This window comes from Lepidothrix coronata, unplaced genomic scaffold, assembly GCF_001604755.1.
Source record: "Lepidothrix coronata isolate B3197 unplaced genomic scaffold, Lepidothrix_coronata-1.0 Scaffold60, whole genome shotgun sequence".
Lineage (NCBI taxonomy): Eukaryota > Metazoa > Chordata > Aves > Passeriformes > Pipridae > Lepidothrix > Lepidothrix coronata.
In genome coordinates this window covers 3,175,643-3,188,395 of record NW_016690240.1, presented here as the reverse complement: position 1 = coordinate 3,188,395, position 12,753 = coordinate 3,175,643, and the positions used below count along the sequence as shown (strand labels likewise).

Here is a 12,753-nt window from a genome sequence, read left to right as displayed (position 1 = left end):
CGCTGCGCCCGAAGGCGCCGCCCCGGCGCTCGGGCACCGGCGCGGGGCCACGGGCGGCCGCAAGGACGGGGCTCCTCAGCGCCCTTCGCCAGCGGCCGCCACCCCCTCACCCCCCCGTGCTCACCGCGCTGCGATCCCACCCTTTCCCCGCGGCCGCTGCCGCCCTCTCCGTCCCTCAGGTGAGCGTCGCTGCCGGGAGCGCCGGGCGGGGCGGCCGCCGCTCCCCCCGTCCCTCCGCCGCCATGAGCGGGCAGGAGACGGGCCGGTCGCACCCGCGTTCTGCTCATCCTTTTCTGTGCTCCCTGCTCTTCCCCAGGGAGCGGCGCCGGGAACTGTCGTGGCGCTCGGGTGGGACCGCGCCGGGCGGAGGTACCGGGCGGGCACGGCCCCGGCTGCCCTGCGGCTCCCGGGGAGGAGCTGGGATGGGGAAAAGTGGTGGGTGGCGGCGAACTGGCAGGTGTGGAAGGACCTGCAAGCGTTTTGGAAGAGAGGGAACGAGGTTTGCATTGGAGGCAGGGTCCAGTATCGCCAACTCGATGAAATCCGGTGCTACAGTGTCGTGGTCAGGGATTAAAAACGGGGAAGATGAGCTGCAATCCATCAGGAAGCAACTGTGCTTAAATAAGGACTCTAAACGATAGTAGTTCCCTCTGATTTGGTACTTACTGATGCACGGAGAGGAGTGTTTATTTTTGTTGGGTTTTATTTATTTTTTATTTGCATTCTGCATCACATAATTTATTTTGGTACGTGAGAGCTTTTGAGCACTGCCCCAGATGCTAGTTTTCTAGTTTTTGCTAGCCAAGTAAAAACCACTGAAACAAAACTGTCCTGTGTCTGAACCACGTTGCTAAGTTTGCGCAGCACAACAGTGAGTGAACTTTGCTAGTATAAATCTGTGCTCGAAATTTAGTTATGTGGTTTGACATACCATGTAAGATGTGCAGTAGAGTCTTTTACTCCACTCTCTGAAGACGGAAGCTTGGATATACACTGGGTGTTTTCTTCTTCCTCTCTCTTGAAGAAATAGATTGTAATATATTTAGCAAAATCTCTGCCCCAAGCCTACCAAACAGGGAGAGTATTATTTTGTATACATGAAGAAATATTTCCTTTAATTTCACTCTAGAACTTTGCCAGGTGGTGGAAATTGTTATTTTTCTGCTTTCTTAAAAATAGTAAACCCCACAGCTGAAATATTTCTACACTGCTAGTCTGTTGATATTAGACTGAGGTGATATGCTTTTGTTACTTCAGTTGCACTTTCAGTTCTTAATTTTAAATGTTTTAGCTCTTCATATTGTTGAACCCTAGCCCACAGTCAACTATTTTTAGGTAAATACTTTGGCTTTCATTGAAGAAAACCCGCAGACAGGTTTTCTCAGTTCCCTCTGAAACAAAGGGCATTTTAAAATGTGTATGGCTGTGCTTGCCATCTTCCCACAGAATCACAGAATGGCCTGGGTTGGAAGGGGCCTTAAAGACCATCTAGTTCCAACCCCACTGCTGTGGGCAGGGAGACCTTCCATTAGACCAGATTGCTCAGATCTCATTCTGTATATTGAGAATGGCTGGCTTGGATGCTTGAGGTTGTACTACATTATAGGAAAAGAAGATTCTTTCTTAGACAGACTGCTCCCAGATGACCATGTCCACTTGTTGGTTCCTGATTAAGGCTGTTGGCTGAGGGATCAAGACTGTAGCTAAAGTTTTAGGGAAATACCTGCTGAAATGATGATCTACTAACATGTTGTGTGTACTGTGCATTTTTACAATGCCATGCTTCAGTGTTAAATGTATATTTTGTAGAGACATTTAGACATTGCTATGTATAGCTTTGTGGTGGTGGTAGGGGTTTAAAGGTTTTTGTATTTGTTTGGGTTTTTTTAAAAGACACTATAACTTTGTTATTTTACAATAGCGTCAGCATTTTCCTGGAGCTTCTGAGGGAAAGAAGGTAGCTTTTAGCTTTAAAATCCTATCCTACTTGGTGTTAAAATCAATTACAGCAGTTTATATATGGATCTCCAAGTAGTTTCTGGGAAATGAACTTAAAAATGAACTGATTTAGTGGTTTTATAACTATTTTAAAATCATGAGGATCAATAGTAAGCTTTGAAGTAAAGTATCCCAAGGCCCTGCAGCCTTTCAGGTGAAGAAAGTCTTTGATCCAAACTAGTAGAACCCAGAAGTCCAGGAGGTTTTGCTGTTTTTTGTTCCACAATTACAATTTATAATGTAATCTGTTTCATTATGTTTTGTTGAGCGTGTTAATGCTTCCGAGACTTATAAATAACAAATTATTATGATGTAATTTTTTTAGGATAGGTTTGAGAAAATACAGGAGGTTTATTGACAGATAAAAATAAGGAGTTCTAGGTTGAAGTGCAGCCTGTGACATCATGGCCTGATATTTTTAGAGGTTTTCCTTTCATGTAAGAAGTGCCGATGAGTACCACGTGAAGTGACTAAGCTTTCCGGTCACTGTTTTTAAAACAAGATGCTATCAGGAAATAGTCAAGGGGAAACCTATCTATCAGTAATCTATCAGTAATCTATCAGTAACTTTGGGCTGTTTCTTGTTTTTGTTAAATGTTGACTGAAGGAGACCACATATGTTCCGTGGTGTAGGACGCAATCTTGGGTTTATTTTCTACATTTGTTTGACCTCATGGCCCATCATTACCACATTTGATAACTGATTGGTACTATCTTGCAGCCTGGTGTGCGTACTGGAGATGCAGAAATCATGTAGCAGAATCCTTTGAGCAGTTGTGAATTATCAGTTTCTCCCAAGAGCAACATAAAGTGAAGAATGAAGGCGACTGGATTTATTTCCCTGTGGACATTGGTTTCATTGCCTTGTGGCCAGTTAGCAAATCCTGCAGAACATGAAGATGTAGTAAAGCATGCAATAAAGCTGCACCGTGGAAAAGGAGCTGTTATCACTCAGAGGAAGCAGTGGGTGTTGGAAAGTTGCAGAAAACTGTCTGGTCTTCTTCGCCAAAAGAACGTTGTTCTCAACAAACTGAAAAATGCCATAAGAGCAGTTGAGAAGGATGTAGGACTGTCTGATGAAGAGAAACTTTTTCAGGTGCATACCTTTGAAATTTTCCAAAAGGAGCTAAATGAAAGTGAAAACTCCGTCTTTCAGGCAATCCATGGCCTACAGAGAGCTCTACAGGGGGATTACAAAGATGTTGTAAATATGAAAGAAAGCAGTAGACAGAGGCTGGAAGCCTTGAGAGAAGCTGCAATTAAGGTTAGTTTCCCCATGTTTATTACTACAGTATTCATACTCTACGTGTGATTTTAATTCTATTATGACCCAGTTTCATTCCGTTTTAATAAAAAAGGGTATCTATGTAGAAATTGCGATATTTAAAATGGATTTTGAATTAATTATTTGTTCTCATTAGTAAATTTAGAGGTAATTCTGGTGTAGATCTTAAAACTTATTAGCAGTCAATCGTTCTTATCTCAAAGCTAAGCATAATCGTAAGACCTATGGCAAATATTATGTTAAAGAGAAAGGAATACAAGCAGTGAGTCAGTGCACATAGCACAGTCACGCAAGACAAGCCAGTGGGGTTATCAGAGTGGAAATAATGCCATAAATTGGCAAAATACTAGCTGCTTTTTCCACTTTACCTTAGAATTGCTCAACCAAAGCCTACAATTTAAACAACATGATGTACTGCCTTTCATTTCCATGTTAGTATAGATAGGGGTAAAATGGGCATGCAAAATAGTAAGTGACTATATTTTTAAACTCAGTATAGCACTCTTAGCCTAAGAAATGCAGGTTTGAAAAGCAGAGCTTTCAAGAAAGAGCCAGCTGAGATAACTTTGCCAAGAAAAAACACAGATGAGTAATAGTTGAGCACAAGTATTTAATGGAAAATTTGAGTTTCCATGTCAATGCAGATCCATTAGGTTGTGCACAGTCTGCCACTGTCTTCTGGACTTGGCAGTGCTCTGAAAGGCTCCCACTGAGAGAAAATTTCATTTAGTTTATTTGGTATTTAAATTGCTCTTTTCCTTGCTCTACCCCTCAACCACTGGAGGAACATATTAAGAATTTTCTTTGTTTTCCATCTTCTGAAAGAAGAGGCTGCCTTTGCACAAGGGAGTGAGAGAAGGAACAAAAATGTATTTGGGGTCTAGGGTCTGAGTTGGGAGAATGGCTAAAGGGCATTTGTGTTAAGAGGTTTGCAGATCTTTACAGGTGAAGACTGAAAGATTTTGTGCAAGAAAGGTGTGCAGTGATTTGAGGCAAGGAAGGCTGGTGGAAGTAGAAGTTAGGATGCAAACTTGGGAAACTGGAGTGGTTCTGTGCAGTGGAAACAAAGACTGAATTACAAAAAATTTGGATAGGGAGTGGTTTCGATCTAGGTGTGTTCCAATGAAGTGCTTGATATGACTTGGATATTGATTCTTAATCGTAGTAGCAGCCTCTGCTGTATAGAAATGGTAGCAATTGTCGTGAGCATTCTGAGCATTACTTGATTTTCCACCTTTTTTCTTTCTCAGATCTTGTAAAATAGCAGCAGTAAAGCTGTCCAGAATCTTCTTTCTCATTTACCTAATTCTTGGTAATGTTACTGTAAAGTACTGAGGTAATCTGTCCTTGAATTTGAGAATGGTGCTTCATTGTTTTTCTCCTAAAAGGAGATCTCTGTATATAATGATGTGTTTTAGAGATTGGTCCTGTCAAAACTTTACTTTTGCAGAGGTGGATTGTATAGGCTTTTTGTATTATCATATCAGTACATTTACTTGAGTGAACAATTTTTTGCACCCTTCCTTCTTATGCCATGCACATGATTCTTTAAATAGACTATTTGTTGTTCTAACCTTTTAATTATTCTATAAAGGGAAACAAAGAATGTGGAGAAATGCATGCCAAAAAGATGAAAATTTCATGGGATACATTTTTTTGGACTTGTTCTTACTTGAGAAGGTACACATTAGGTCTACTTTTTGTTCCAGTTTCATTTTACTGTAATGATTACTTTGTTGGTGTACTCATAAATCATCTTTTCCATTTTTTAAACAGTGAGTGAATGGAAAATACAAATGGAGGCTGGACTCTTCCCTTCATTTTAATTTTGTTGAGTTGAAATACTTGAAAGTCTTTCGTGTTGGGATATGTATGTATGTATGATGCATTTCTTGCTGATTCTGCTGCTGGGAAAAGGTCTTGTGGAATCATTCACAGGGTGAGGGGGAAGTAAGGAAGAAGCACTGAACACTCTTTCTGCCTTCTTTTGCTCCAGGAGCCTGTGTGGAGGTTCAGGAAAAAGCAACAAAATCTTGCCTACATTTTATCAGCTTCTGATTTCTTGGGTGCCTAGTAATCAGACATCGATGGAAAAAAAAACAAACCCTTGCAAGTAGTGCAAAGATGCAACCTCTTCTGAATGTGCTTTTGTCATCTCTGACTAAGTAGTAGAGAAAACAGCATCACTGCCTTCTTAATCAGCATTGCCCCAAAGTCTTACATTTTGCTCGTGTTTCTAGGTGTTCCTGTTAAGTGCACAATCCTTATCTGTATTACTTTGCTTAAGAGGTGGTTCGGTATGTACCTTGTGATCGGGTGTCTCCAATCCCAGCAGCTGCAGAACAGTGTTTGTACTGTGATGTACTTCTGCTCAGCATAGAGTTGTTTGAGATAACTTGTCCTTTTTTATGGACACCGTTCTCTGTGGTTGTTCCACTCTACTGCTGTCACAGTGGTCTGTAGGTGGAAGCAGAGATGCCTCTTTAATAGACTACAAAAACTTTCATCTCCATTAATTGAAGGAACTTGCAGTTAAACTGATTTTTCAAAGCTCTTCTATGTTGCTATTCAGGGAAAGTTAACTCCTTTGAAATTACTGAATTATTTATTATTCTGCAGTTTACCTCTAGCTCTGTTCAGCCTGTTTGTGTCCACCGACAGAAAGGTCTGAAATTGGCTCTCTGCACCCAAAGCGTCTTCAGTTTTTGAGGGGAAAGAATCTAACAATTCATCTTGCATTCCAAGTTGTTGCTGAATGAGCAGAAAATCTGCAGCTCATATGGCGGCTGTTTTTTACGTCTTTCAGGCAATGTCTGCTAGCAAAGAGCACCAGATAGGAAATGTTTTTCCTCGAGGCAGTATGATTGTGTCTCCTACTTAAGTGTTGCATAAGAACTAATTGTTGGCATTGGGCTAAACACGTTAATAGTTACGTTTTTCCCAACTTCACTTATTTTGGGATCTGGGTAACTTTCATCATGCCTGTGTAACTATGGTAATTCTAAACACCAACAGACAGCAGTTCTGTGGTTTCATCACAATCAGAGGCATTCATCTGAGTGTCAGGATTTTAAAAGAATTAAGCTACAGATATCAGTTGTACTGAACGTACTGTTGTCTTGGCATCATGGAATTGATTAAATTACATGCGTGTTCTTGCAGGTTTTAAGGGGGAAAATGTCCATCTGCAAATGTGTGGAGGAGGGGACACTCCACTTACTTAAGCATAGGTGTTTAGGACCACTTTATATGTCCAGGTTATTGAAGATGTCTACGGAGGGTAGGCAGGGTAAAACACACAACCTAAGGGAGACCTACATTCTCTGATTTCTAACTGGGTATGGCAGGGCATCTCTCTTTTGGAGACAAAAACTTGTGTTTTCTGGGAATTGACTCAGAGCTAGAGATTGCTTGCATTTTTTGCCCATTTTTTGCCCTTGGTAATAATACTGGCTCTCTTAAAGAGCAGAAGTAGGGTCTCTCTCATCTAAGTATTGTCAGCATCCTGAACCTAACTGTAAGGAAGAAGTGCTGTAATTGTGGATGTTTCCTTGCTCATAGCTGTTCTCTCAACCAGTGCATCTTTAAAAGAATGTAGGCATGTAAAGGGAAGAATCTTTTTTTCCAAAAGCCTCAGATTGTTCTCTGTCAACACACAAAATATTCAGTTTGGTTACTGTCATGGTAACTATGTAGAAGGTGCAGTGTTAAGTCCAGTCTTGATCAGTAAATTAAGCCTTTTAGTTGTCTTTTTGAACCTGAAACATCCAAAGAGAAATGAAACATCATAACTTTTTCAGGGAGTATTTTCACACTGTATCAAACCATATTAGCATTTTCTCTTCTCTTACTTCTGAAGCCTAGAAATGAATTTCAGAAGTTATCAGTGTAAGTTTATAAGAGGCTCAAACTGAAATGGGGGAAAAAGTCAAGTATTTTACTTCTGATAGGAAAGTACTTCTTGGGAAACTGTCATGGTTTGAGAACATAAACAGGAAACTTGGCTAGAGTGATTGGCTGCTCATCTCTCTCCCACCTCTTTTCTTTTTTTCTTTTCTTTTCTTGTGGCTGTTTCCACAGTTACTGTAATTTTTGAAAAATAAAGCATTTTATAAAGTTAAGATTCATTGTTTTTTCCATACAGTTTGTTTGCTGTAGATATTATAGCTATGCTTTCAAGGTATTCCCTCTTAAAGCACTGGGTGCTAAACTCTACTTGGCTCTGAAATGTTTCCTAGAGTTTATCAAAGTAAGTCCTTTCTTGTATTTTCTGGATCATACTCTTGGGTCAGCTCTACTGTTTAATGGATTAGAAAAGGTAATTGGTGGATATTTTGTTTGGTGGTTGTTTTTCTTGTCCGTTTATGCCAATGAAAATTGGCACAAGAGAAAGCAATCTTCAAATACCATAATGAATTCTATGTTGCTTTTTCAATTCCACTGATAAGATGTTTTGTGTCAAAAGAAGCATACATTTATGTCAGATGTTTTTCTGCTCAGAGGCCTGGCCAGCACTTTATCTGTGTGTTGTAAAATTCAACAGGAAGAAATGGAATATGTCGAACTCTTAGCAGCAGAAAAACACCAAGTTGAAGCCCTTAAGAACATGCAGCATCAAAACAAAAGCCTGTCAATGCTTGATGAAATTCTGGAAGATGTCAGGAAGGCAGCTGATAGATTGGAAGAGGAAATAGAAGAGCATGCCTTTGATGACAACAAATCTGTAAGTGATGTTTTAGACTCAGTCCTTTCATTGATATGCATTTATTTATAATTAGTATTTGCACTGTAAGTGTGTTTCTCATGCTAACGCATAGTTGTTAGGGTTATGGGATTGAAGAATAGTGAGCATCAGGAATAATTGCTCCTTTTTGCTTGTGATTTCTGTGTTTTTGATTTGAAAGTCCTCCCTGCAGCTGCCACTTTGACAAATGTAGCCCATCTCACTGATACAGCCCATGACAGATATGACATCTCAGTGGTGGTGGGAACTGTGATGGTTGGACTTCTCAGGATATGGAGTTACCGTGTTAAGCAGTCTCCACATTTTCATTTTGTTGAGAAAGTTACGGGAGAACAAGAATCCTTGCAGTTAGTTTTCACAGTCTGGGAAAAGATATATTGTTTAAGGGAAGGACCTGAAATGTGTTTGTGGTGTTGCTTTCTTCCACTTCTGACTTCCTCTGCCTTTTGCACCCTGGCCTACTTGCATTGTTCTTTGTTTTTATGTTGCATGACAGACAGTATTCCTCAGGTTAAGGCTGCGTGTTTCTGGAGCTGAGAATGTGTCAGTTTATTGTAGTGTCTCATTTTGCCATCCTCAGAGACAGACCCTCTAAACTGGCCCTGTTTGCATAGCCATGGATTGCAACTTTACTTGGCCTTTGCTCTTGAGAGGTTTTAGTTGATTTGCAGGTTGACTTCCGAGGTGAGCATAGCTCTTGAATTCCGCTGAGGAGGAAAAAAACAGTTGCTCTGTAGTAGAGCGCCAAGCCGTGGGATTTTTTGTAGTTGTAGTTGTATGGAGAGAAAGTGAAAGCAGCTGTTTTATTCCGTGCACACCTGGTACGAGCGGTTGTGCCCCGCGGGTCCCACCTGGCAGCGCCGGCAGCGGGGCCGGGCCGGGCCGCGGGAGCGCCCTCTCCTGTTCCACCGTGGAATAGCGAGGTCCGTCCTGCGGCACGTGAGAGCTGGAAAAACGCCAAAGCGTCCTTCTCCTCCAGGGCATCTCTTTGTTTTTCTGCTTGTATCTCCATCCATGAAAGAAAAGGAATCATGGAATGCAACCTGGAGGACTATTTGCATCTCTGTCTTTGCAAGGAACATTTAAGCAAAAACACTGGAATTTTAGAACAGAGAGGCTCTAATAGAGTTATCAGTATTCTGGTAAAGATATACAGGCTTCTATTAAAATATAATCAAATAGAGAAGTGTAGTTGGTAAAAATGAAAAAAAAAATACGAGCTACAACCTGCTTCCATGAATTGCTGTTTTGGGAAATAAAATCCTGAAAATAACTAGGTAGAAACAGTTTTTACAGCCTCTCCTTCAAATTTACAGAACAGTTACCTTTTCTTGACTTGTAATGCAGTCTTTAATTCATATTCTTGAGAACTGAATATCACTTTGTAATCTCCAGTTGTTTTTGTTCAAGGTAATAACATGTTACATTTCAAGACACCCAAGTTTTAATAAAGAAAATGAAAGACTTCTTAGAGAAAAAAGCTGCAGTATTTTTAGCTGTTGTCAACAAGTTCTGTAAGAACTTCAAGCACAGCTAATAGTCTTTCCGTTTTTATTATATGCTTAACTGGCTCCCACTTTTTTGTTTGTTTGATTATTTGTTTTCTTTTTCTGACAGGTAAGAGGTGTAAACTTTGAAGCGGTTTTAAGGGTGGAAGAAGATGAAACAAACTCCAAAAGAAATGCTTCAAAAAGAGAAGTAGAGGATGACTTAGGTCTTAGTATGCTTATTGATTCCCAGAACAATCAGTATATCCTTACCAAACCGAGAGATTCAACCATTCCTCGTGCTGACCATCATTTCATAAAGGTAATCATTTTAGAGACATTCTTGTCATTGCTTTTGGTCAGATTTAGTCCCACTAGTTTGTATGTCAGTAGTCCTTGGTTGGATTGAATGTAAATTCAGCGTATGTTCCTGTAAAATTACCCCAGCATTCATGAGTCCCCTATCTATGGTAATTTAGCCATATGTTCCCTACTCTTAGGATAGTCTTCACAAGACTAATCATGGTGCCACGTGAATCCTCTCTGTTTTTATTTATCTTGTTGCACTTTTGGGGCACCATCCCTTCTCTTGGACTGCACAGTGTTATAGCAAGCTACTGCTGTGCCTGATAAGCCACTTGCATGTTGTCAGTAGAGAGAATTCATTTGTTTGTGTCTCGGGATGAAAGAAGGGATGCTGGTAAATACGTAGACATGGCAAGAGTTTTATTGTATTTGTGCTTCCAATAGAGTAACTGGATTGGGATTCTTTTTTAATTATAGAAACCCAAACCAGACCTGTTTCACCATCTTGTTTTAATGCAAAGTGTCATTCCATCCAGGAAATTGCCTACTTTCTGTAATATATTTAAAATATTTATTAAATTGATCAGAAGTCCCCCAGTTACTTAAGGTCAGTACTACTGCTTCATCTGCAAAACTGCTGTGCTTACACCTGCAACAGCGTTGAAGTTGTGTTTTCTTTTCACAGGCAGTATTCTACATTTAATTTTACAGTGCTGTTTATCTTTTTAAAGATAATAGTCTTTAATTTCATCCCAAATTTGTGTGTTCTTTATATTAATGCATTTGTAAATCTTATCTATTTAGGATATTGTGACAATAGGAATGTTGTCTTTGCCATGTGGCTGGCTGTGCACAACAATAGGATTGCCAACCATGTTTGGATATATCATCTGTGGAGTACTCTTAGGACCCTCAGGACTAAACAGTATCAAAGTAAGCATGCAAGTTATTTCTTGACTGATTTAATTTGTTGAAGTCTTTAAAAGTAATTTTAAAATAATATGGTATTGCCAACTTCGAATGTATTAAAAAACAAACAAAGAATTCACAGTGGAGGAAGTGTTTAAAACAAGTAGTTCCCTGACTAGCATAGCTTGGCTTTTTAGAGTTATTTTGCTTCTCTGTAGCTCATTCATCCATCCTAGTCACCCTGTTTCTTTCCCTGTACCCGGCCCACATTCCTGAAGTCTCTTGAACCTTTTTAGCTCCATCACGTGTACCCTGATTACTAGCTCATGCGAAACCATGGGCCGTGGTTGGCTGGATATGTTTTGATTAGTGGTCTGGTGTGCATTAACAGATTGTTTAGCCAGCAGGCAAAACAGATCACACGTTAAGGCTGCACCATAATGTCCACCTACGTTCAACAAGTCTGTTGGAATGATATCCATGTAACCGCTTGGAACTTGCTGTCTTAGCAACATCTGCTCTTACCTGGGCTTTTGTTGAAAATGACTGTTGGGCTCAAAAGTAAGTAGAGATGGGTAGAAATTGACAAAATCCTGCAATCTTGTATTGGAAGAGAAGGGTCCAAGTACTACACTTTCAAAATTTTATATTCTAAAATTTAGATTAAATAATAACCTTTGTGTTGTATGTAATTTCTGGGTTGAGAAGGTCTGGAAAGTTTGACCACTTAGACTGAGAAACAAGTCTGGAAGCTTGACATTTGGAATAGATCCAAAAATGGATTTTCAAGGATTTAAGTTGAAGAAGATGATGTGGTCAGAACAGATGAGAGATGTTTCTTCAAGGCAGTTTAAGTGACCTGCCAGTTTCATGTGCAGCTGTGATTAAATGTTACTCATCTGGATAATGTTCATGTTGATTGGGTCGCTTTTGTATGCTTTTTTCTGTATTTCTTAAGAAAGCTGAATATTGGAGGAACTGAGGAAGCAGGCAGATTCTAATCTGGCAGGAAAGATAGTTTCCATCTACATTTCTCTGTGATTGATTATAGACCCTGTTCTCTTCTGCCCTGGCCTGTAAATGCACAGAAAAGAAATGATAGGTTTTTAGAATAGACTATTTCAGTGAATTGCCTGACCACTTCAGGGCTGACCAAAAGTTAAAGCATATTGTTAAGGGCATTGTCCAAATGCCTCTTGAACACTGACCATCTGGGGGCTTTAATCAACTCTTCTGGAAGCCTGTTCCAGGGTTTGACCACCCTCTCAGTAAAGAAATGGTTCCTAGTGCTTCCCTGTTGCAGCTTTTGAGCCATTCCCACACATCCTGTCACTGAATCCCAAGGAGATGGTATCAGCACCTCCCTCTCCACTTCCCCTCCTCAGGAAGCTTTAGACAGCAATGAAGTTGCCCTGCAGCCTGCTTTTCTCCAAGCTAGACAAACTGTCCTCAGCTGCTCCTCATATGACATTCCTTCCAGCACTTCCACCAGCTTTGTAGCCCTCCTCTGGATGCATTCAAGTACCTTCAAATCCTTCTTAAATTGTAGGGCCCAGAACTGCACACAGAACTCCGGGTGAGGCTGCACCAACACTGAATACAGCAGGATAATCACCTGTCCTGAGTGACTGGTGACGCTGTGTTTGATGCACCCCAGGATGGGATTTGCCCTCTGGGCTGCCAGGGCTCCCTGCCGATTCACACTGAGCTTGCTGTCCATCAGCACCCCCAGACACCTTTCTGCAGGTTGCTCTCCAGCCATTCCTCTCCCAATTTATTCTTGCGCCTGACCTACTCCATCCTAGGTGCAGAATCCAGCATTGTTAAATCTCCCAGTAATCATTACCCAATACTCTGGTGTATCTAGATCTCTCTGCAAGGTGTCTTGTCCCTCAAGAGTGTCAACAGCACCTCCCAGCCTGGTATCATCAGCAAACTTGCTAGTGGTGCATGCAGCTCCTGCACTGAGATTACTGAGATATATATATATATATATATATATATATATATATATATATATATAT

General features: G+C 40.6%; 1 protein-coding gene across 1 annotated transcript in view; it reads left to right on the top strand.

Moving 5' to 3' along the window:
• The first annotated feature begins 48 nt into the window (after positions 1–48).
• Positions 49–12,753, top strand: part of TMCO3 (transmembrane and coiled-coil domains 3) — a 31,919-nt gene continuing 19,214 nt past the window's right edge. Inside the window, exons 1-5 of the mRNA XM_017817319.1 lie at positions 49–179; positions 2,720–3,262; positions 7,827–8,006; positions 9,645–9,836; positions 10,625–10,753. Of these exons, the coding sequence (XP_017672808.1) occupies positions 2,816–3,262; positions 7,827–8,006; positions 9,645–9,836; positions 10,625–10,753 (948 nt within the window). The 5' untranslated portion in view covers positions 49–179; positions 2,720–2,815. The remainder of the gene's footprint in view (positions 180–2,719; positions 3,263–7,826; positions 8,007–9,644; positions 9,837–10,624; positions 10,754–12,753) is intronic.